The sequence below is a fragment of the Sapajus apella genome, unplaced genomic scaffold, assembly GCF_009761245.1.
Source record: "Sapajus apella isolate SASKATOON/1434 unplaced genomic scaffold, GSC_monkey_1.0 scaffold170, whole genome shotgun sequence".
NCBI classification, from domain to species: domain Eukaryota; kingdom Metazoa; phylum Chordata; class Mammalia; order Primates; family Cebidae; genus Sapajus; species Sapajus apella.
Genome location: NW_022437110.1, coordinates 1,000,248 through 1,023,388, shown reverse-complemented (window position 1 = coordinate 1,023,388; position 23,141 = coordinate 1,000,248). Strand labels below are relative to the sequence as shown.

Genomic DNA, 23,141 nt, shown 5'->3' with positions numbered 1-23,141 from the left:
GGAAGAAGAGGGGTCTGGGGACTTAAGAGCAGGGGTGGGAGGCCAGGCTGCAAACAACCCGTCTCCCCCAGGCTGGGGCAGACAGGCACCCAGAGAGGAGGGGTGGGGAGGCTGCAGGGAGGGGTGGGCAGCGGTGTCCTCAGCTGCACCTGAATCACTAACTCAGTGTGAGTGACCTTTGCCCTGACAGGCCCAAGCTCCCCTCCCTTCCTTATGGGGAGTGTCCCATCTCCATGGGCTCCCTGTCACTGGCCTTGGAGTTGCCCCAAAGCCCAAGGAGCCTGGTGACTCCAGGCTGTTTGGCAACTGAGAACCCTCAGGGAGGGAGGCAAGGGCCCTGCCTCCCTGCTCTGGGGCAAGGGCCCGATTCTCCTTTCTGACCCCAGGGCCCCAGGACCCTTCTCCTGGCCACCAGAGCTGGCTTCCTCCAAGCCTCATCCACTAGGGAGGGGTGGGGCAGGGTGGGTGGAGCAGGTCAACCAGCAGGGAACACAGGAGCCACGCATACCATTGCCTCCCTCTGGGGCCTAGTCCCTCCACAGGCTGGGACTGAGATGGGAAAGTGTGATGTGAGGCCTCCTGCGAACCTGGGCCCCACGCTGGTGCGCACCCCTGGGGGTTGCTCCCATGCCAGCCAGGTGAGGCTGACAGCATGGGTCCCTTTACCCCGTCTTGGGTGCTGAGGGCTGGAGCTCCATGCTGAAGCCGGCCTGCTCCCGACAGCCAGGACCGAGCAACAGCGCGCCCGGGCAGGACGCGGGGCCCCTGCCGTCTAGCCGAGATGCAGGCAGGTGCAGGAGGCGCTTCGTCCTCGGCCAGGACGCGCTGCGGGGCTCTTCGCGGCCGGCAGGGGGCGCGCGCGCGCCCAGGGGACTCGGGGTTCCGCGCAGGACACGTGCGCGCCCCGAGAGCGCGGACTCTCCAGGTGGGACGCAGGACCGCATTCCTGCTCTGGAGGGGCGCCCACCGCCACAGTTGCTGGAACCCCAAAGTTCTGGGCCCGGCAGGGGCCTGGCGGTGTTCGGTCGCGGTTCACAAGCCCTGGCCCCGACGGGCTTGCGGGAAGCTGCCTCCGTTGGCAAATTCGGGGGGCGCCCCAGGCCCTCTGCCTGCCTGGCCGTCGGTCCGTGCGCCCCCTCGCCCCTAAAGTGCTCAGGCTCAACTGGACTTCCCGGGCCGCGGCCATGGGGCGGGGACCTGGCGGCCGGAGGTCACGGGGACGTCACTGCGCCCGCCCGGGCCCGCCCCCGGCCCGCCCCCTGCCCCGGGCCCTCTCCATTTAATGGCGCGGACGCCGGCGGCAGCGGGCTCCTGGCCGGGCCAGCGCAGCGGAAGAGCCGAGCCAGCATGTCGGGGACCCGAGCCTCCAACGACCGGCCCCCCGGCGCGGGCGGCGTCAAGCGGGGGCGGCTGCAGCAGGAGGCGGCGGCGACCGGCTCCCGCGTGACGGTGGTGCTGGGCGCGCAGTGGGGGGACGAGGGCAAAGGCAAGGTGGTGGACCTGCTGGCCACGGACGCCGACATCATCAGCCGCTGCCAGGTGCGGGCTGGGGCGCCGGGTCCCTCCCCCACCCGCCCAGCGAGCCCCCTCCCCGGACCCAGACGGCCCCTGTCCTCCCATGCCCCTACCGGTCACTCACCGGCTTGGACGCCTTCCCTCCGGGAGCACCTTTCCCAGGGCCACCCCACCCACCCACGCACGCGCACGCACCACCCACGCAACCGCGACCCACACACACCGCCCTCCCTCCACCCACCCCTCCCCCACCACCCCGGCAGCGGGCCAGGGCTCAGCTATAAATACAAGTCGCTGAGTTGGGGACACCCGATCCTCTGGCGGCGTCACATGCCTTGGGAGTGACGCTGGACCCTCCATAGAGGGACCGGAGGACCCAGCCCCAGGGTGGTTTGAGGACCCCCAAGACACCCCCCTTCCTCATTCTGCAGTGACCACCTGGGGCCTGTCTGGGTCTGGGACAGGGCTTGGCTGGCTCCCTGCAGGGTCGGGGGTGGTGAGGGGTGAAGGCTGCCTGCTGGGTGGGGGTGACCCGGGTGAATCAGACGAAGAGAGGCAGAGGTGGAAGGGGGCCTGGCCGTCCTGGGGGGCAACTGGGGCAGGGCCTGGGGGGGTGCTTGGGACGGTCCCAGCCAGACATGGGAGAGGGAGGGCCACAGACTTCTGGCCAGAGTGACCCGGTGGCTGGCGGGGCCACCGAGGAGGCCAGACCCACTTGTCCCCAGGGCCCAGGGCGGGGCCTCTGCCGGCTGCTCTCAGCGCCCCCATCTGTTCTGACTGAGCTGGACACTGGGCACTCTCGGGCCACCACCCTGGGGATGCATGCCCATGCCAGGGCAGCCAAGTCCTGCTGCCCATGGACTGACTTACAGCTCCAGGCCCAAAGAGGTCCACTTTGGGAAGCACGCATCTGGGGGTCAGAGCCTGCCTGGGGCTGCTGCCAAAAATGGAGCAAGGTCCCCTGCAGTGTCCCTTCTCCGGGCTCTGCGGCCTCCTTCCTGAGCTCCAGAGAGGAGGGCTGGGGCTTGCCATAATCCCTGTCAGAGAAGGGGGTCAGCCCAGCACCCTGTGTGGCTCAGGGCTGTCTGAGCCCCTCCTGCCGGAAGGAACTGTGGCTTCCTGGAAAGTTCTTCCTGGAACCGTGGGGGACTTCCCACTCTTGCTCTCAGGCAAGCTCATCCCTCTCTGCAGAGATCCCCCAGGTCCTAGAGATGGTCCCCAGACCCCCCACCCCCCACCGCAACTCCCTCCACACTGCCTCTGCCCTGCCACCTGGTCCCTGGCCGCCAGGGGGCGTGTCCCGAGCTCTGCTGCTCTTCCCCCTCCAGGGCGCCCTCAGCATGGGGCAGCTTCCCTCCTCAGACCTCTTTGCCCCTGTGAGGCCCAAGCCCCTCCCTGTGAGCTGCCGGCTCTGGTGGGGCCATGCACTTCTGCAGTGGGCTGGGGCCCCCGCAGCTGCTCTATGAGGGATTCATCCCACTCCACTCCCAGCTGTGGAGATGGTCCTGGATCCAGGCTCTCCCTGCTGTCCCCGCCCCGTCCCCCGACAGCGGGCCAGACCCCACTTGCTCCCAGCTGCAGAGGGGAGCCCATCTTGCACTCGGGCCGCCAGGTGCCCCCACTGGGCCACCCCACAGCCTGAGGGAGCCCTTGGCTCTCCAAGTGAGCGGGAATAAAGGAGGTTTGTCCCTGGAGCTCCCCTCTCCCTCCAGCCTCCTCACAAGGTAGTGAGGCAGGATCATCCTGAAGAGCTCCTTCACAGAGGGGAAGCAAGCTCAGGCTTGGAGGAGTGAGAGTCACTGCCACGTCTGGAGCCCTCACGGGTCCTGGATGCCCACCATGATAGCTCAGGGCCTGGCCCTTTGTCCCCACCCACTGAATCTCAGCGGGGCACCGCTCTGCAGAGGCAAGGACAGGCCGTCTTCTTTGGGGCCCCAGCCCCAGGCTCTGCAAGTGCTCAGTGACCCCCGACCTCACGGTGCCCATCTCTCCTCTTAGCAGTGGGGCTGTCCCCTGCCACCAGGCTCCCAACACCCCCGCTCTTGTGCACTCCCTGTCTGATCACGCTGTGCCATCAGAGGCTGGCAGAGTGAAGGTCTGGCCGGATGCCCCCAGGGAAGACCGCCTCTTTCTTAAGTGGTGTGTAGATGCCCAAAGCCAGATGAAGGGACCCGACATGGGGTCTCCAGGCGCACAGAGGCCAGACCTCACCTTCACTCGAGGGGCTGAGCAGAGGACAGAGCAGGGCAGAGCAGTCCAAGTGGGAAAGTGCATGCAGCGCAGGGCAGGTGGGGAGCAGGTCTGGGAGGCAGGCTGGCTGCCAGGAGGGCTGAAGCCACCAGCCCTGGCCACCATCCTGCTCTGCTGCTCAGTCCCCAAAGGGTTGCCTGGGCCTGGCGCCACCCTGAGTGTTGGCTAGGCTCCTGTCCTGGCTGCCCAAGCCTCTGGACGCCCAGGCTCTGGCTCGCTCTGCCCTCTGCTGACGCCTGCCATCATTTCAAACCAGCTCCCAAGCCCCCAGGGGCCCTTGGCACTTGGCGAGAGTCGCGGCTTTGCTCACCCTGCCCAGAGGAGGTCTGGGGCTGCCCCACACCCTGCATGGCTCCCCTCATTCTTTTCCCATCCCAGCGATTTGGGGCCTGCGGTCGGAGTGCACCTGGGGACCCCTGAGACGTCCTCGCCTTCCACAGTCCCCCTCCTTGCATCCACCTCTAGGCCTGCTTCCTGAGCAGCCCCCTTCCCCAGGCTGAGCCCCACCTCCCCCCATGCCCCCGCCTTCACACCTCAGCTGCCTTCCTCCACTCCAGGGCAGCTCTGGGTCTGCTGGGCTGCACCATGCCCCCTGGCCCCACTGTGCCATCTTCCCCCTTGCCCGCTTCCCTGGCTGCCCCCAAGCCTGTCTCCCCTCTAGGCTGAGTCTCCTCTGAGCCAGGTGTGCACTCCCTGCTCTGCAGCCACGTCACATTGTCTGCCTCTCTGTGCTGGGCTCCTGTGTTCCATCTCTCCTCTCTGGGCACGGACACCCCATCCCACTTCCGAGGAGTCCCCAGGCACCTCCGCCTGCACCTCCTCCCTCGTGTCCTCAGCGTTTCTTTCCCCTGCATGCCCCACCTGCATGTCCAGCTCCTACTTCTCAGATGGGCAGCTGAGGGCAGGCACACCTGGGTCTCCCCTGCCCCCTGTTTCCAGGTGGGCAGTGCCTCGCCTTCACCCCTAGTTCCTCCTTCCATTTCCAAGCTACTTCCTTTGGATACCTGGGCTCCCTGCCCAGGACCACAAGGCTCTGGCGTGCCTGGTCAGGGCTTAGGTCCTGTCCTGCTGCTGCAGTGCAGACCTCAGGGCCCTGGGCTGCTGATGTCTGACCATGCCCAGCATACGGGCGGAGGGGGCCTTCTCTGGGTCTCCACAGCGCACTCCTAAGCCTCCTGTGCCCTCCAGCTCTAGCCAGAGCCGTGTCCAGCTGGCAGACGGGTGGAAGGCTGTGGCCATGTACACAGGGGTGTGAGATCATGGGGTATTCCCACGGTGTCCTCTGTGGTGTGGCAGTGCCAGGTGGCAGCTGACATCCTGTGCATTGGGGGCCCCTGTGCTGTGGCTGTTGGGGCTCTGGGCGCCCTCTCCAAGAGGCCTCACGTAATGCTTTGCCTCGGGCTCCAGGCTGCATCAGAGACCTGCCTTGGCCAGGGAGTGCCTGGAGTTGCTTCCAGAAAGAGGTCTTCCCCCCACCTCACCTCTGCATGGCTGGTGTGCTGGTCATTGGACCCTGCCTCCAGGACAGAGGGTCCCTGCAGTGACATACAACCCCGCGTCATCACAAGAATACCAGTCACAGGCAGCGGAGACCTGCATACCTGTACCCATGACCTCAGTTCTGCCCCAGGCCTCGCCCCACTTCCAAAGGGGCAGAGAACAACTCCTTTGGGTTGAAGGAATGAGAGAGGGGTGGGAGCCTACAGGCAGAGCCCGGAAGGGAGTGAAGCATGTACGTGGGTGAACACACCACACCACGCTGGTTGTCACAGGCGGGTGCACACTGGGCCCCAGGGCCCCTTGCCCTGTGCCAGGCACGGTCGTGATACAAACTGCCATTGGGTGCCAGTGCCAAGAGGTCGGGCCCAGGAGCCTCACAGCCTCTGAGAAGCTGCCGCCGGCCTCCCCTGTGCTCGCCACTCTGCTCCCTTCACTGCCTGGTATGAGCTCGCTGGCCACCGGGCCCCGGGCTAGGGCTGGGGCTGGACCCAGAGGTGGGAGAGCTGGTTGCTCCCGGTCCAGTGGGAGAGCTGCAAGCGGCCACTCCACTGTCCCCTCCTCCCCAAGCCTGTGTGGGTGCCGATGGGGAGGTGGTATAGCGTCGGCCAGGCACAGCCAGGGCAGCAGGAGAAGCAGGCAGAGCACAGTGGCATTGGGGCAGGGCGCCATCAGAGGTGCAGTCGGCTGAGCTGGCGGGAGGAGAGGCTCTGGTGCTTGGGGGTAGCGAGCCTCGTCGCAGGTGCTGCTGCAGCTAGGGCTGACGACGGGGGCTGCATCGCAGGAGGGAAAGGGACCTCCTTGGGAACCCTGGGCCAAGCAGACACCGTGGCCAGTGGAGTCATCTACGACAGTAAGGGGCCTGTGGACTGCAGGGCAGATGGAAATAGATGCTCCATGCCACAAAGGAAAAATCAGCAGAGACAAAGGATCTTTCAGCAATGCAGTTTTTACTTCCTGGACTGCAGGAGGGGTACTCTTACTAGCCGTCATGCCACGAGAGTACAATGAACAAAGGAAAACAGACAGATGTATCCCTTACACATGTGGGGTCGTCCTTACTGCTGTGTCTGGTCTCCGTTGGCTGGAGCCAGACCTCACAATCTAAACGAAAACCCAATTGGCTAACAACTTAAAACTTTTCTAAACAGGTGAGAGCAACGGAGAGCTGGGACACGCCTGTGAGCACGTCCAGCACAGACATCTTGGTTAAAGTGCAAGGACATAGAATGTGCTATGAGCCTGTAAGCACAGCGTGTCTAACAGTACATAGAATAGGGCTTCACAAAGTTATTAGCACATATTCTTTAACAAGAAGGGAAACTTTAAAAAGGAACTTTCCTACTTCTCACAGCAGAGAAGGGCAGTGGCTGAGCAGGCCATGAGTGGAGGGGGCCCCGGCAAGTCAGAGGAGGTCAGTGGACAGTCCCCAAGCCAGGTAGATGGCAGGGGGCATTCCAAGGGCTTAGGGACGGGGGGACAGGAGCAGGACAATGGCTGCAGGGCAAGGCTGGGACAGGCGCGGAGGACAAGCTCAGTGCAGGGGCAGGGCATGCGGCATCTGGGCAGTGTGGAGGCCAGGGGCAAGGACAAAGCCTGTGTGGAGAGGCCTTGCAGTGTCGGCAGCACGGCACTGCAGGGATGGTGGCCAGACACAGGGCTCAGGGCCGGGCCACCTGGGATGAGCGGCAGGATCCATGGACCCATCTACTGGGCCAGCAGGGGCCAGGAAAGGAGAGGAGGGAGACTGGCGGGGCTGGAGGCAGCTGTGCATCTGTGCAAGAGCGGGAAGCCATGTAAGTGGGTGGCAGCCTCCAGACTGCCCTGCTCCCCCTGCTGAGGGGCCTGGTGTCCACCTACAGCCAGCGGCAGCCCCCAGGGAAGGCCCCAGAGCCTCTCCAGGGAGGGCGGGGCTGGCCATGATGTTCGGTGCCTCCTCAGTGGCCAGCCCCATGGTCAGCCCTGGCTGGTAGCTCCCATGGCAAGGCAGACCCTGGCCTGGACGTGAAGGCCCTGCCTTTGTGCAGAGCCCCGGCCGGACTGCCAGCTTCCCTTTGTCCCCCTTTGCCCAGCCCTCCTTGGGTGCCTTTGCCATGGGAGCCCCAGGCTGAAGCTGGAGGAAGGGCAGGAAGACTTCTTGTCCCCAGCTTCACCACGTGCCTGTGCAGCCTGACACCCTGAGACCTCACTGGCAATGAGAAAGACAGACTAGGGTCTCTCCGGGGCCATCGTCCTGGGCTCCCCAGAACTGGGAGGCCCCACAGGCCATCAGGTCCCGGGCTTAGTGTCTTAGGCTGGCTTCTGCTCCTGGGAGTGGCCTGGCACTGGCCCTAGGGTCACTGGACACCCACTGGCCCACAACAAGCCGCGCCTGTTCCTAGGAGCCTGTGTTTGCCCCCAACAGAGCCAGGGTGTGCCCAGCGGGGTGTCCTGGGCCTGCTGACATGGGCCCTGGGCGCTCTCCCATGGTAGGCAGCCCTTGGCCTGGCTGCCAGGTCATCCCTCACGGCCTGCCCACCCTGGGGAGTGGGGGGAGCTGTGTACAAGGGAGAGGCTTCCCTTCTCTCAGTTTCCCTACCTGTCCTCAGAGACGTCATCCCGGGCTGCCCCCAAAAGGCAGCAGATGCAATGGTGGGCATGAACATGCTCCGTGACCCCATTGGAAGGGAATTACCACCCATGTCCTGAAGCAAGGACAGAGTGAGGGTGGGGTCTCCAGGAGAGCACAGTGACCCCCAAACCCAGAGCCTGTGCGAGTCACACCAGGGCCTGCCCTGTCCCAATGGACTGAAGCCGCATTCCCAGGGCTGACTCAGGGTCTGCTGAGCGGCACAGGCTGAGCCCCACCGGTCCGTCCGGGCTGCAGAAGGGCCCTGACTCTCCTCCTCCTCCCTGCTGCACCGCCTGGCATTAGCTCCCCCAGACCACCCTCCCGCCTGCCACCAGGCTTCCTGCATTTCTCCACCTCCCAGGATCCCCACCCAGTTCACCCAGCACAGCCCCACCCAAAACCACAGGCCTGAACTGATTTTCTGCAAGGACTGGGCCCAGCTGGGCAGGACCAGGCAGAAGTCGGGATATGGAGGTGGGGACTCCTGCTCTGGGAAGGGGCGTCGGGGCTCCCTCCGAGTGTTGCTTAATCTGCCGATGTGTGAAGTTAGGTCCCAGGAGGGCCAGCCCCCTGCCTGGCGTCTCTGGATCTGCCCTCCCTGTCCCCAGGTGTGCCCTGCCACCAGCTGCCAGGCCTCTTCCGTGTAAATCTCGTCCAGATGCATTGTGAGGAACTGGTGTGGAGGGAGGGGACCGCCGTCACTGAGTCCTGCCTGAGCAGCAGAGAAAGGCTATGTGGGACACCCACTGCCAGGCCTTTGAAGGTGGAAGGGGAGCTGATACCCCTCTGCTGAGCAGAGAGCAGTGGGGTGTGGCTGGAGGTCCCCCATGGGTAGACAAGCTGAGGGCTTTTCTGCCGGGAGGCGAGGCAGGAACGTGGGGCTGGTTCAGGGTTCTGGGGACAGAGTGGGCCCCAAAAGGGCAGTAGTGAAGGAAAGGCCAGACCAGCCTGTGGGGCAGGATATCAGTGCATGTCCCCCCACCCCACCGGGACCCTGCTCCCCTCCAGGTGGAGCTCAAGGAGAGGGGACAGCAGGGAGGGTCCCCCATGCTGTCCAGTGGCTGGCTAGAGGTGAGGCTGGAGACCTGGCCTTTCCTGGACCAGAGACCTTCTGCGGCTCCCTCCAGGCTCTGCCACACCTAGCTCACGCGGGTCTCTGATGGTGGCATGAGCACCCAAAGGTGCTGGAGGGACACCCATTGTCGTTGGCGGGGGCTTGGCTTCAGGGGCAGTGGGCCAGCAAATGCTGCCTCTTCTTCAGCTGTGCAGTGGGGGCCTCCTGCCTGCACGTGGGGGAGCCCTGCCAGCCGCGCCTTGAGGCTGGGGTGTCCCTGCATCCGTCACACCACCTGCCCTGCAGGAGCAGGGGGTGGGGGCGACGGGACACCCACTGGACCTGGGTCCTGCTGAGCAGACCCAAGCAAAAGGTAGGAGGGCAGAACGTAAAGTGCAATAAAAGATGTATTTTAAAAAAGAGAAAGGCAGGAGGGCTTTGTTGCCCCACCTAGAAGGGCCCCACTTTATCCTCCAGCTTCCGCTGGCGCAAGAAGCAGTTTGGGAACCTAAGGCAGTGGCGTCCAGGGCGGTGGCACAGTTTGCTTGTGTCACGTGACTGTCTTGTGGCAGGAGGGGGATTGGAACCTGCACATCCCAGTCCCAGGCCCTCTGGCTGCCATCAGCAGGAGCCCCCTGAGAGGGGAGCCTGTGGCTGGGTGTTCCCCAGAACAGGGCTGGCTCAGAAGATGGGAGGTGTCTGCCCAAAGGGGGGGGTCCCTGCTAAAGCAGGTGAGGGCAGGTTGGGCTGTGGGGGGTGAATTCATGCTCTGCCGCAGGGCTGGGCCCTCGTCCCCGCGCGAGACGGGTGAGCTCCAGAGTGAGGTGTGTAGCTGCAGAGACCTGCACCAAGCCACCTGGAGGTGTTGGCACCAGCCTGGGCCAGACCCTCCCCAACCCAGGCCCCGATGGAGCTGCTGCACTCCTCCCAAGGTGCAGGACGCTCACATCCCAGCCCTGTGCAGACACAGTAGAGCTGGCCACCAAACCAGACGCCCCAAGTCCAATAGCACTGCCCTGTGGGGCAGAGGAAGCCCCCTGTGGGCCAGTCCATGTCCGGGGCTCCTCAGCACTCAAGTGCCTTCAGCTCAGCCAGGTTTCTGTTCCAGGGGGGCAACAATGCCGGCCACACGGTGGTGGTGGACGGGAGGGAATACGACTTCCACCTGCTGCCCAGCGGCATCATCAACACCAAGGCCCTGTCCTTCATTGGTGAGTGCCCTGCCCCAACCTGTGCGTGAGCAGGAAAGGCAGTGTCAGCCAGCCCAGGGACCCCACGGGGCACCAGAGCCTGGTATGACGGCTCTAGCAGTAGCAAAAGCCTAGGCTGGACCCCAGCCCCTGCCCGCCCCAACAGGCACTGGTGCAGAGAAACCTGCATGGCCCGGGCCTGGGCTGGGAACGCAGCTGAGAGGACCAGGGCTTGACGGGAGAAGGGGCAGTCACGTTGGCCGTGCAGGAGCATGAGTGCCTGATCCCAGACTCCGTGTGTGTGCGTGTGAGACCACGTGCCCGTATGTACGTGACTGCGTGTGCATACTTAGGAGTGCGCACATGATTGTGACAGGCCTGGCTTCTCGCTGCGTGGCGACCAGGCTGCGTGGATGAAGCTGTGCCCTCCCTGGCCCTGCCGGGCCATGTGGCCATCCACTTCCCAGCTGCTGCGGCCACCTGACAGGCCTGGTTGTAGCCTCTCCCCAGTCCGTGCTGCAGAGGGTCCTCCTTCCACATCACTTGTCTCTCCTGGGTCCGGGCACAGCCCTCCCCGCGGACTTCGCTGCAGCCACCGGTGACCACCAGTGCCCCAAGAGGTGACCCACCTCTGCCCCCAGGGTTCCGTGGCTCACCCTCCACCCTTCTCTCGTCAGAAGGCTGCACTGTGCATCCTGGCCTCAGCTCTCACCCAAGACCCCTTTGCTCAGAGAAGCTTTTCTTGGCCCCGGTGGCCAAGCCAGCCAGGCCTTCTTCTACTTTCCCTCCCAGCTCCTTCGACTTAAGCAAGGCCACCCTTGTGATGTATCTGACCCCTTCCCAGCCCCTGTCAGGAAGTGGGGGCTCAGGCGCCTTCGGTGTGTGCCCAGCAGATGGCATGGGCTGTGCCCACTGAATGTGAGCAGAGGGAGGCAGTTGGTGCAGAGGTGGCTGCTGCGGGGGCCGCGTGTGGTCAGGAGCTGAGCTGGAGGGACTCACCCAAGCCTGTCCACTCGGGTGCAGAGCCAGTCCTGACCCTCCCAGCAGTGGGGCAAGGACAGTGCGGGGGCAGTCCCTAGTTCACAGCAGGGAGGCCCTAGGCAGTGAGGTGGCCTGCCCGCCATGTTGCAGGAGCCCCTAGCCCCTGGCAGACAGGGCAGTGGCGCTGGCCAGCCGCCCCAGGCTGTGCTGCAGGAAGCCTTCGTCAGCCGCTAGCCTTGTCTGCCCAGCCCTGGGCCCCACATGCTGGGAAACAAGGCCAAGGAGGCACCGCTTAGCAAGGGGCAGGACGTGCCAGGGCTCACACAGACACCCTCAGCTTGCGACACTCCAGGCCTCTGCCACGTGTTTATTTCAGGATGCCGTGGCATTTGGGTGACCTTTTGTGCTCATTGAGGCTTGCATAGTCTCTGGGTCACTCTCGTCTGGACTGAAGTCCTGTCTCCCTCAGCTGAGCCTGTGCCATGGCCAGCCTCAGGGGACTGGCAAAGAGAAAGGGGTTCCCTGGGGAGGAAGCAGGGGCTTCTGCAGGGCTCCATCTTCCATCAAGGGGTTACAGCTCAGGGGTAGATTTGTGTTTGTCTGTTTGAGACGGGGTCTCGCCCTGTCACTAGGCTGGAGTGCACTGGCACAATCCTAGCTCACTGCAGCCTCAACCTCCTGCCTCAAGAGATCCTCCTGCCTCAGTCTCCCAAGTAGCTGGGACTATAGGCGTGTGCCACCACACCAGCTAATATATATATATTTATATATATATATATATATATATATATATATATTTAGAAATGGAGAAATGGAGTCTCACTCTGTCACCCAGGCTGGAGTGCAGTGGTGTGATCTCAGCTCACTGCATCCTCCATCTTCCGGGTTCAAGCGATTCTCCTGCCTCAGCCTCCCGAGTAGCTGGGACTACAGGCACGCATCACCACGCCCAGCTAATTTTTGCATTTTTAGTAGAGATGGGGTTTCACCATGTTGGCCAGGATGGTCTCGATCTCCTGACCGCATGATCCGCCTGCCGTGGCCTCCCAGAGTGCTGGATTTACAGGTGTGAGCCACCACGCTCGGTCCTCTACTCTCTATCTCTATGAACGTGACTCCTCCAGGGACCTCACATAAGTGGAATCATCCTGTTTGTGTCCTTGTGTGGCTGCCTTATTTCACTTAGCAGAATGTATTCACGGCCCCTCCACGTTGAAGCCTGTGCAGAATGTCCTTCCTTTTCTAAGCCTGAGTGCTTTTCCGTCGCATGAGTAGACCATGGTCTGCTCATCCTTCATCTGCCGACGGACAGCTCTTGGCTGCTGTGAATAATGCTGCTGGGACCACCGGTGTGCCCACGTCATGCTGCCTTGTTTGTTGTTTGTTTGTTTGTTTGTTTGAGACAAAGTCTCGCTCTGTTGCCCAGGCTGGAGTGCAGTGGCAGGATCTCAGCTCACTGCAACCTCCGCCGCCCAGGTTCAAGCGATTCTCCTGCCTCAGCTTCCCAAGTGGCTGGGATTACAGGTGCACACCATCACACCCGGCTAATTTTTTGTATCTGTAGTAGAGGGGTTTCATCATGTTGGCCAGGGTAGTCTTGAACTCCTGACCTCAGGTGATCCACCTGCCTCAGCCTCCCATAGTGCTGGGATTATAGGAGTGAGCCGCCATACCCACCCATTTCATGCTGTTCTTAATGTACGTTTTCCAGTATCTGGGACACAACTCTGTCTCGTGTCTCTGTGTGTCATGCAGGCAATGGGGTGGTCATCCACTTGCCGGGCTTGTTTGAGGAAGCAGAGAAGAATGAGAAGAAAGGTAGGTCCAAGTCCCTGCATCCTTGCCCTGTCCACACGTGGTGCTCTGAGTGGTGTTGTGCGGAGAGGGCTGGCGGAGGGGGCTTCCCAACGCAGCTGGCCCAGCTCATCACCCGCTGGCTCTACCTGTGCAGATAGCGAGTGAGCTGGGTAACCCAGAGGCCTCAGACGCTGGCAGCCTGGCATCACGGGGCCAGGTAGCGCCTGCAGACTCAGGTCAGGAAGTCCGGAAAGGAGCCAGGGACCTGGACCCAGACATCCAGCAGGAAGCGGGAACTGCTGGGCAAACTATGACTGCAGGGAAGGAAGTGGCTCCTGAGGGCTCCGAGGAGCATCTGGCCAGGCACGCAGAGGCTGGCAGGCAGTGAGCGAGACCCGCCAGTTGGTGGTGTGGGCAAGTCAGACCCATTGAGGGCAGGGACAGACAGGAGGACACTGAACTGCAGCCTCAGGCTTAAGGGGCGTGGTGGGGGTGAAAAGAGCAAGGAGAATGTGATTCTGGGGACATGGGCATCAGGGGATACCCAGAGTGAAGCCCTGAGGGTGCAGATCACCTTCAGAGTGGCTGTAGGTGTGGAGGAAGGCTGGACAATCACCCCAGTTCCGACTTCCCAGCTGGCAGTGGGTGAAGCCTGCAGGCAAGAGAGTGGGCATTCCAGGGGGGTGAGGGTCCGGGAGCCTCAGCTGGGGAGGAGGCAACCAGGGGTGGGCCTGCTGCCTGCTGCGTAACAGAGGTGGCCCTGTCGGCCTCCTCCCCACGTGACTTACCCGGATGGGAACCGGGCGAGCTAGCCCAGCTCTGGCCCCTCACCTGTGAGCAGCCACACACCTGTCAACACTGACCCTCCTGCGTGCCATGTCCCTGCAGGCCTGAAGGACTGGGAGAAGAGGCTCATCATCTCTGACAGAGCCCACCTTGGTATGTTTCCCACTGGGGTACAGGGAACCCCACCACGGCCAGCCAGCCCTGCCCCTCCATGGCCACCAAGCTCAGATGGCCATAGAGGGAAAGTCCTGGCTGGCCCCAAGACCTTCTTCTTCCACACGGCTCCATTAGCTTGTACATGATCCTTTTTAAAGAGCTTCAAGGTGGGAGCTGGGTCAGGGATCACTAGCCCATTTGCAGATGGGGAAACTGAGCCCCACACACTCATGGTCACACCCCAGTTTGTCCTCTTTGAAATCTCGACCACCCCCTTCCTGGGAGACTCAGGCCTGCAGGAGGTGAGGTCCCTGTGTAAACCTCTGTCCTCTGCTTCTCTCCTGATCCCTGGTGCCTTCACCTGGCCCACCCCACAGTGTTTGATTTTCACCAGGCCGTGGATGGACTTCAGGAAGTGCAGCGCCAGGCACAAGAGGGGAAGAAGTAAGTGTGCCGGGACACTCTCACCCTCGGGGAGTCTTCCGGGCCAGCAAGCTGGTAGACTGCGAGTCGTTTCTGGTCCTGGGCATGATGAGAAGGGTACCTCAACCCACTCAAAGCCCCTGGAGGGCAGCACTTGTCGAAATTCCCCAGTGCATGGCCAAAGCCCTGAATAAGCCAGCCCGTCTCTCTCTGGAATTGCACATTGTCCTGACCGGCTGCCACTGCCACGCAGCCCCCCAAGGGGTGCATAAGCTGTGCCATCACCCCAGGGAAGACACGAGGAACACTGAAAAGGTTCAGTAGAACCTCAGATGTGCCAGGGACACAGGAGTGAAGCAGATGGTGCCTGCCTCAGAGAGGTCACACGCTGATGGTCACACACTTACCACTCACTCTCACACATGCACAGGCACATACTCGTGCTCTTACCACATGCACACACATGCTCACACCACACCACACAAGCCCACACACCCATGCACGTGCACCCAAGTGTACACATCCCCATGTGCACACACACAAGTGCACACACTCCATGTGCACATCTCCCCATGTGCACACACACACAAGTGCACACACTCCATGTGCACACATCCCCACGTGCACACACTCACACAAGTGCACACAACATGTGCACACATCCCCACGTGCACACACACACAAGTGCACACACTCCATGTGCACACATCCCCACACATGCACACACGATACAAGTACATACCATGCAAGTGCCGACACCCACATGTGCACACACTCACAGCTCAGCCAGACACAGGTGGCAATGGTGAGCACTGGAGTCACTGTGCCGGCGGGGGCCGTGGCAAACAGTGGGGTTCAGGATGGCACAGCCACAGCTCCCAGTGCAGGCGGAAGCAGCAGCTGACCAGTCCTGAGAGCAACAGCCTCGGTGTTGGGCCTGAAGAGGGAAACTGAGGCAGAATATGCACAGGACAACAGCATGAAGATGGAGAGGGCACAGCTGGGGAACGAGGGAGGTGAGGGATGGGGCTCCAGGCAGTCTGCCACCCTGCTAGCCCTGGTACCCCTGAAAACTGGCTGTTGGAGGAGCCCACCCAGTGGCAGCCTCCCAGACTCCTGGGCACTGGTGCCAGGACGGACCCTCTGATGTAACCTCATTCAACCCTATATCCATAGAGCAGATCTGAAAGGTGCTGGCCTGGGCCCCACAGGCTGCTGGGCAGGCTCAGTGGGATGCCTGAGCTCCTTGGGGCTGCCGGGTTCTCACGGGCACCCACTCCCCATCTTTCAGTATAGGTACCACCAAGAAGGGAATCGGACCAACCTACTCATCCAAAGCTGCCCGGACGGGCCTCCGCATCTGTGACCTCCTGTCAGATTTTGATGAGTTTTCCTCCAGGTACCTGAGCCGTCTTCGGTCCTGGGAGGATGGGGCCAGGTTGCCGGAAGGGACTGTGGCTAGTGAGGAGGGCCCTCAGGGCCAGCATGGACCACGAGAGGGAATGACAGTAACTGTCCCTTGTGCAGATTCAAGAACCTGGCCCACCAGCACCAGTCGATGTTCCCCACCCTGGAAATAGACATTGAAGGCCAGCTCAAAAGGCTCAAGGTGAAGCCGGGTCCGCAGCGTGGGGGCTGCGGAAGTGCCCCTCCAGGGAGGCCGGCAGTCCTGCCTGGTGCTCTTGGAGCACACCGTTACTAGGCATTGTTATGGGCTGACCAACCTTCTCGGGGACCACGGGCCTCCTCTGCCCTGGGCCACAGGCTCACTCTGCCGCTTGGTCCTTGCAGGGCTTTGCTGAGCGGATCAGACCCATGGTCCGAGACGGTGTTTACTTTATGTACGAGGCACTCCATGGCCCCCCCAAGAAGATCCTGGTGGAGGGTGCCAATGCTACCCTCCTCGACATTGACTTCGGTATGTCCGGCAGGGTGTGCGTGCCAGCAACCTTTCGTGCCTGCCAGGGAAGATCCAGCTGCTGAGAGACGTGGGCATGGATGGGGGAGTGACAGGCAGGCCCACCTTCCTGTCCTTAGTGTTCCTATTGTTAGCAAGGGAGGGAGAGCAGAAGGGGCCGGGCTAGAGATGAAAGGGCTGGGTGAGGAGGTCAGGGATGTGGCCAGGGAGCCGGGCAGGGTGGCTCAGAGCCAGCCCTTCCGATGGTCTATACAGCCATCCGTCCTCACCTCCACGGGTGTACCAGCTTACCCTCACCACCTAGGCGGCCTGGCCACCTCAGGCCTCGCTGTGGGCAGCTTCCTCCCCTTACCTCAGACTCATATGTGAGCCACATGGCCCAGCACACAGCACCCCATTCAGCCATCCCCCCAGGATGGGCCAGGCTGGAGACCCCCACAGAGGGGACGTACAACGGGTTTGAACTGCCCCTTCCCTTTACTGAGAGGGCCTCTTGGGCCGGGTGGAGTAATCTACAGGGGTGACAGGTAGCCGCGTAACCTGGTCTGTCTTGCAGGGACCTACCCCTTTGTGACTTCATCCAACTGCACCGTGGGTGGCGTGTGCACAGGCCTGGGCATCCCCCCACAGAACATAGGTGACGTGTATGGCGTGGTCAAGGCCTACACCACACGCGTGGGCATTGGGGCCTTCCCCACCGAGCAGATCAACGTGAGTCCCGGCCCCTCAGGACCCCATGGGAGGACATGGAGGCCAGGCGGGGGTGCCAGGGGTGGGGTGAGCAGTGCCAGGGTGGGGGCTGTGGGGACCTGGCCAATGCCATTTTCCCATCTCCCAGCAGGGCCCTTCCTGCTGCAAAGGCCAGGGTGGGGCTTAGTAAGAGGGCTGGGGGCTGGCCTATTCCCACAGCAGCATGTGAGCTTATGCAGGGTGTGCTCATGCTCACACGTACACATGACCTTGTTCCCCTGAGTGTGTGAGGCCCAGGGGCGAGTGGGGGCTCCTTGCAGCTCCTCAGGACAACTTCTTTTTTTTTTTTTTTTTTTTTTTTTTTTTAAGATGAGGTTTCACAGTGATGGCCAGGCTGGTCCTGAACTCCTGACCTCAGGTGATCCACCCACCTCGGCCTCCCAAAGTGCTAGGATTACAGGCGTGAGCCACCACACCCAGCCAGGACACCTTTATTTGAGGTAGCTGGTGGACTCACCTTGGCTCAGACAGGACACTAAGCACCTTCCCTCGCCCTTGTCCCCAGGTTGGGGGGTCCTCTGTCACAACCAAGCTAGAATTGGGGCTGAAAGCCAACCCCTGCAACCCTGCCCAGCCCTCCAGCCTCAGGAAGGTTTCTGGAAGCTTTTGTGGCCCCAGAATCCTCAGGAGGCCCCAGCCTTCCTCTCTCAGCCTCACCCTGTGACCCTTGGTAGGGCAAGGACATGGCCCTCATGCCTGAGCAGGAGGAAGGGCAGGTGCTGGGAGATCCAACACGGGGAGGGGCGGACACCATCCACAGAGGACTGAGGGGGTGCACAGATCGATGTCAGGAGATACACAAACCCCTGACCCCCAAAGCCAAGCTGCAGGGCCAGCCCCCCTTTCCTAGCTGCCCGTGGCAGGAGGGGAAGACAGCAAGGCTGCCCTGTGCCTTCCCCAGCTCACAAAGCCTAGTGGTCTGGTGTGCTCAGGAAGACCCCTTGCTGGCTTGGGTGGCACTAGTGGCACTGGTGGGCCCTGCTGGGTGTGAGCTTTAGCTGCGGGACAGGCTTACCAGGGGCGTGGGGATGTCGGGGAGCTGGACATGAGGACCGTCGGCAGGGGCGGGCAGCCTCAGAGATTCCCGAGAGCCACGTGAGAGGAGGAGGGGCAGCCACAGGGCCAGGCAGCACACGGCTCCCATCACAGCCCTCCTGACGTCCGCCCTGTTCTCATGTAGGAGATCGGAGACCTGCTGCAGAGCCGCGGCCACGAGTGGGGGGTGACCACAGGCAGGAAGAGGCGCTGTGGCTGGCTCGACCTGATGATTCTGAGATACTCTCACATGGTCAACGGATTCACTGCGTAAGCAACCCATGCCCCTGCCATCCCCACCGGGACCGCCCCTGACTCCCACACCTGCAGGGCAAGCAGTACTTGACACGGGGCTGAGGGCCACCACGTCTCCTTGGACGACCCTTCCACAAACCACGGCCCAGGGTTTAGCAGTGTGGAGGCCCACAGGGTGTGGTGGAGCCAGCCCTGGGAGCACAGGAAGGTGCCACAAACGCCCACCCCAGGACTGACGCCGTGAAAGATGAGAGCGTCCTGGCACCTGTAAGTGGTTAAAATGGTTTATGTGGAGACTGGAGGTGCCCAGGACAAAGGGTGCACTGCCATCCTGCTGAGAGGACAGGAGTGCTGGCGCCAGCCTGTCCCATCCACTCTGCAGGCCCCTCTGCTTCCCATACACTGACCTGGGTTGCCCAGCTGTTCAGGCTGTCTCCCAGGGATCAGAGAGAGGCTGTGTGTGACGGGTAGGCTCATGGCTTCCTGTGCAGCTCAGTCAGACAGGCCAAGGCTGGGAGTCGCACATCCTTCACCGGGGATGACAGCGTCAGACAGAATTCCTGGAGAGTTAACCAGAACCCTCCTGGGTGGGTATGGAGCCAACCCGGCAACAGGAAGCAGAGGAACCAAGTACCTGAGGGTGTGATGTTCAGGGTCCCTGACCCTCACTTTCCTTGTGCGCAAAGCAGGGATCATGGCGCCAGCCTCATCACATGCTGTGCTAGGGCCAGCATGGAGGAGAGGCAGGGCCAGCAGTGCTCAGTAGACCCATCCATAGCTGCTGCATGGAGCCCCTTCACACCTTGCCCCAGGAAGGAGGAAAACAGAAAGGAGAGAAGGAAAAACAGAGCCCTTGGCACAGGGCCTGGAACCGAAGATGGACCAGGCTGCCATCACTGGCATTGGCGGGTGGGTGGGCAGGGGTTGACTAGGACAAGGGTGCCGTGCTCACGGGCTGGACACAGGGCAGCGCTGGGACCCTAAACATGGCCGTGCTGTGGGGAAAGTGCAGCCGGAGCCACAGGCGAGCAGCAGCCACCATGTGTGGGGATGGGAGGGGAGAAAGTGGAGCCTGTGGGAGCAGAGGACCCCTGGGGACTTGAAAGGGCAGAGACAAGGTGCAGGGCGCCAGCAGAAGCTCCCACCCTCTGGCATGTTTGCCGACAGCACGTTTTTTGTGATCACCTAATCTTTCTTTTCTACTCAGTGTAAATCAGCAGTCCCTGACCTTTTTGGCACCAGGGACCAGTTTTGTGGAAGACGATTTTCCCACGGACTGAGCAGTTAGCAGGGGTGTGGCAGTGGATGGTCTGGGGCTGATCCCTCACAGTTCACAGCAGGGTTCGGGTCCCTGGTCTGATAGGAGGTGGCGCTCAGGCCGTAGCGCCAGCTCACCCACCACTCATCTGCTGTGCAGCCCAGTTCCAACAGGCCACCAACCAGTACCGGTCCGCAGCCCAGGGACTGGAGACCCTACTATAAATAACAGAGGCGAAGAGTGAATGGAAGAGACCCCAGCATTGCTGGCCACTTCTTGGGTTCACCTGGCCCCTTGGCTTCCCACAGGCTGGCCCTGACAAAGCTGGACATCCTGGACGTGCTGGGCGAGATTAAAGTCGGCATCTCATACAAGTTGAACGGGAAAAGGATTCCCTATTTCCCAGGTATGTGAAGTAGGGCAGCAGTTCTGCCTGTTGGGCCTTTTCATGGGCATTGGAATAGACAGGACCTGTGATTCCTCAGAGATGAGAGGTGAGTTCCCACATTCACAGGACACAGGGCAAGCAGCTTGTCTCTGGTGACCAGCCTCCATCATGGCTTCCGTCTCTCCCGGGCGTCTCCCCGCAACGTTCCCCAGGAGGCCTGGCCGGGCATCAGGGTGGCTGCAGGTGCCTTCCAGTGGTTTAGGAATGGCTCAGGGAGACAGACTACTTGCCTGGGACCCTGGGGGACCTCCAGCTGCCCTGGGGAAAAGGTCCACCTGCAGGAGCCACGGGAGGCTCATAGAAGTTAGTGGATGCGGTAGGCTCTGGAAAACCTAAATCTCTATGCAGATGTACAGGACAACTATTTCATCTGAGAAAATGTGCTTTGTGGTGAGATTTTTAAGACCTAACCAGGATCCCTGCTCCTGTGCACCTTCTTTGGAAAGCATGAAGGAGATGCCATTTTCCTGGATTTCAGTGTCATGCGCCCCCTTGACCTCTGTCCAGGGTCATGTCCTGACCCTGCTCCCCACAATGGCTTCCTCCCCAGCGCCCTGGGTGAGCTGCCTGGCTGCTCTCCGCTCGGCAGATCTGTGTAGACCACAGAGGGCCACTGGCTCCAGGAGCCATCTGTGTCCTTGCAGGCAGTGTCCCTGACCCTCCTGACCCTTGACCTTTGAGAGGATGCACTACTGAGGCCTGTAAGGGCTCCTCATGGTGGTCCAGGGTCCTGGGGGAAGGGGCATGCAAACACTGCCTGCCTCTGAGGCTCAAAAACACTTGCAGCGAGAACCCGTACTCCAGCATCTTCCATTGGTAAGGGAGGTTGGCTTCTACCGTGAGCCACAGAGTCCCGCATGGAGCGGGGGTCTCTGGCCTCTGGGAGTTGATGCTCTTGGAGTGGGAGGACATAGATGCTTCAGGATCCCTTAGTGCTTCAGGATTCTAGAGTCTCTTAGAAATTCCAAGCCAAGGCTTGGAGTGCCTCAGCTGATGGCACAGTGGAGGTTCTGGCAGAATGGGCAGCACACATGTGTCATGTCCCCTGGTCTGGAAGGCTTATAGTCAGTGTCTGAGTCTCACTGCTGTCCCCTGTTCGTCATCCAACACTGAGAAAAATCAAACTGGGCCACTTGCCCACTTGCTGCCCTCCCCACTGCCGAGTCCCTGGGCAAGGAAGCCTTGGAGGGGGTGGCTGTGTCACCAAATATCTGCTTCCCTGGCGACAGGAGAGAGGTCTGCGGGCCCTGCTGATCTCCTGTGTGCTTCCCCAGCTAACCAGGAGATACTTCAGAAGGTTGAAGTCGAATATGAAACGCTGCCTGGCTGGAAAGCAGACACCACAGGCGCCAGGAGATGGGAGGATCTGCCACCGCAGGCCCAGAACTACATCCGCTTTGTGGAGAATCACGTGGGAGTCGCAGGTGAGTGCCTTGCCTCCCCAGCCACCCTCCCTGCACCCTGGATGCTCCAAGGGGCCCACAGGGCGCAGGGCTTGGCAAGCAACAAGAAAACCAAGTGTGGTCACCAAGTGAATATACCGGATGGCAAGAGGGGAGGAGGACTCGGGGCAGTGCTGCTCCCGGGTAGGGTGTGGGTGTGACCTTGCCAGGAACCCTGGCCTCTTAGCATCCGGAACCACAGGTGGGACACAGCCCAGCCATTTGAGTGTATCATACATATGTTTACTCTCACAGGCCAGGGGCATTTGCACCGATAGAGAAAGGGCCTGCAAGAGTCACTAAGTAACTAAGGCTGCCATTTCCAAGGGGCAGGAGGGAGGGAGAAGGGAAGAGGCTCCTGTTTTTGGCCACAGGAGGATCCCACATCTGCTACCTTCATAACTTAAAAATGAGAAGCATCTCCATCTGGAGAGAAATAGCCCCTTCTACCAGATGAACTGCAGAGAGAGACATGACACTCAAGAACATCTCTGAGCTTTCTGCCCCAGTGTGCATCATAACAGTCTTTTTCGCTCTTTCAGTCAAATGGATTGGTGTTGGCAAGTCAAGAGAGTCAATGATTCAGCTGTTTTAGTCACAGACAGCTGATCCCAACTGTCCCTGGCAGCATCTGGACTTGTGTAAACAGTGGCAATCACGTTCCTCGGCCGTCACAACCAACACCAAAGCAGGAAAACCATTTTCTGAACTTTTAGATTTCTGTTCAACCTGGTGGTTCTGCAATGATTTTAAACATTGGAAAGCCAGCCTTGTGTATATTTTTAAAAATTCTGCTATTTAAAATGAGCCAAAGTACTCAAAGCAGAGACCTTCTATGACACGTTAGTGTCACATGGTTGCGTGTCCAGCCGGAGCAGTGTCCCACTAATAAACATCTCCAATGGCCACTGAATGAAGTGGTCATTACATGATTGATTTGCCTTTGTCTTTATTGCTTTCACTGAAATACAACACTTCACCATGACAGGAATCTGGAGGATCTTGAGGTCACAAAGCCAAGCCTTGTGTTTACTTGGAAAATTAAATAGAACAAGCCCATAAAAGAGACCAAGTGCATTAAATATGTTTTTAAAAACCAAACACATTAAGCAAATGACACTGTAGTGCTGTTACCTGGGCAGGACCCGCCTGGGTTAAGCCGGAGCTGACTCCTTGTCCCCCACGATGATGGAGCCCTGCCAGCAACCCCTCTTCATTCTAGTTGGACACACTTGGTCATCACCCTCAGAATTTCATTTGATTGGCTACACCGCATCTTAACTGACCACAGCTGCAGAGCTGACGGTGGCCAGTGCTCACCAGAACGCCGCGTAGTCTCCTTAAGTATCTTTTCAGAGACGAGTAAGTTTAGAGAAACAGCTGCCCTTCCAGCATCCTTTCAAAGACAGGGGATCCTACAGGGAGACCAGTCTGGCGGGGTTAAGTTCAACAGGCAGGGGCCCAGCAGCAGAGCTGGGTTATGAGATTCCTGTGACTCCAGGGATGCAAGCAAACTTTTTGAGACAGTGCCAAGAACGGCCCTCAGTGACGTGAGCGACAGGAAGCACACTACGCAACAGCACGGCCCTGCCCCAGGCCACGGGCACTTCCTTTCTCGGGACTGAGTCTCAGCAACACAGTCACCTTTCATGACATAGCAAGAGGGACAAAAGGGGAGCCCCCGAGGCAGGGTAAGCTCCTGGGGAGAGGGGCTGAGGGCTTTCTCCTCTCTGCCCTCACATCTACACAGGGCCCTCTCAGTCAAATCATTTAAA

The 23,141-nt window shown here is 60.8% G+C and overlaps 2 protein-coding genes across 2 annotated transcripts in view; both read left to right on the top strand.

Moving 5' to 3' along the window:
- Window positions 1–3,762, top strand: part of INF2 (inverted formin 2) — a 35,647-nt gene extending 31,885 nt beyond the window's left edge. The window contains exons 22-23 of the transcript XR_004265270.1: window positions 3,240–3,242; window positions 3,751–3,762. The gene's annotated coding sequence lies outside the window, so the exon portion shown is untranslated. The remainder of the gene's footprint in view (window positions 1–3,239; window positions 3,243–3,750) is intronic.
- On the top strand, window positions 1,280–22,302 carry ADSS1 (adenylosuccinate synthase 1). The gene is made up of 13 exons (XM_032267575.1): window positions 1,280–1,539; window positions 10,036–10,138; window positions 12,854–12,916; window positions 13,784–13,834; window positions 14,215–14,281; window positions 15,552–15,659; window positions 15,788–15,869; window positions 16,052–16,178; window positions 16,735–16,889; window positions 18,109–18,233; window positions 19,785–19,882; window positions 21,199–21,348; window positions 21,909–22,302. Exons 1-13 carry the CDS (start codon window positions 1,348–1,350, stop codon window positions 21,959–21,961), a joined length of 1,374 nt encoding a protein of 457 aa, XP_032123466.1. The 5' UTR covers window positions 1,280–1,347; the 3' UTR covers window positions 21,962–22,302.
- Window positions 22,303–23,141: the final 839 nt, after the last annotated feature.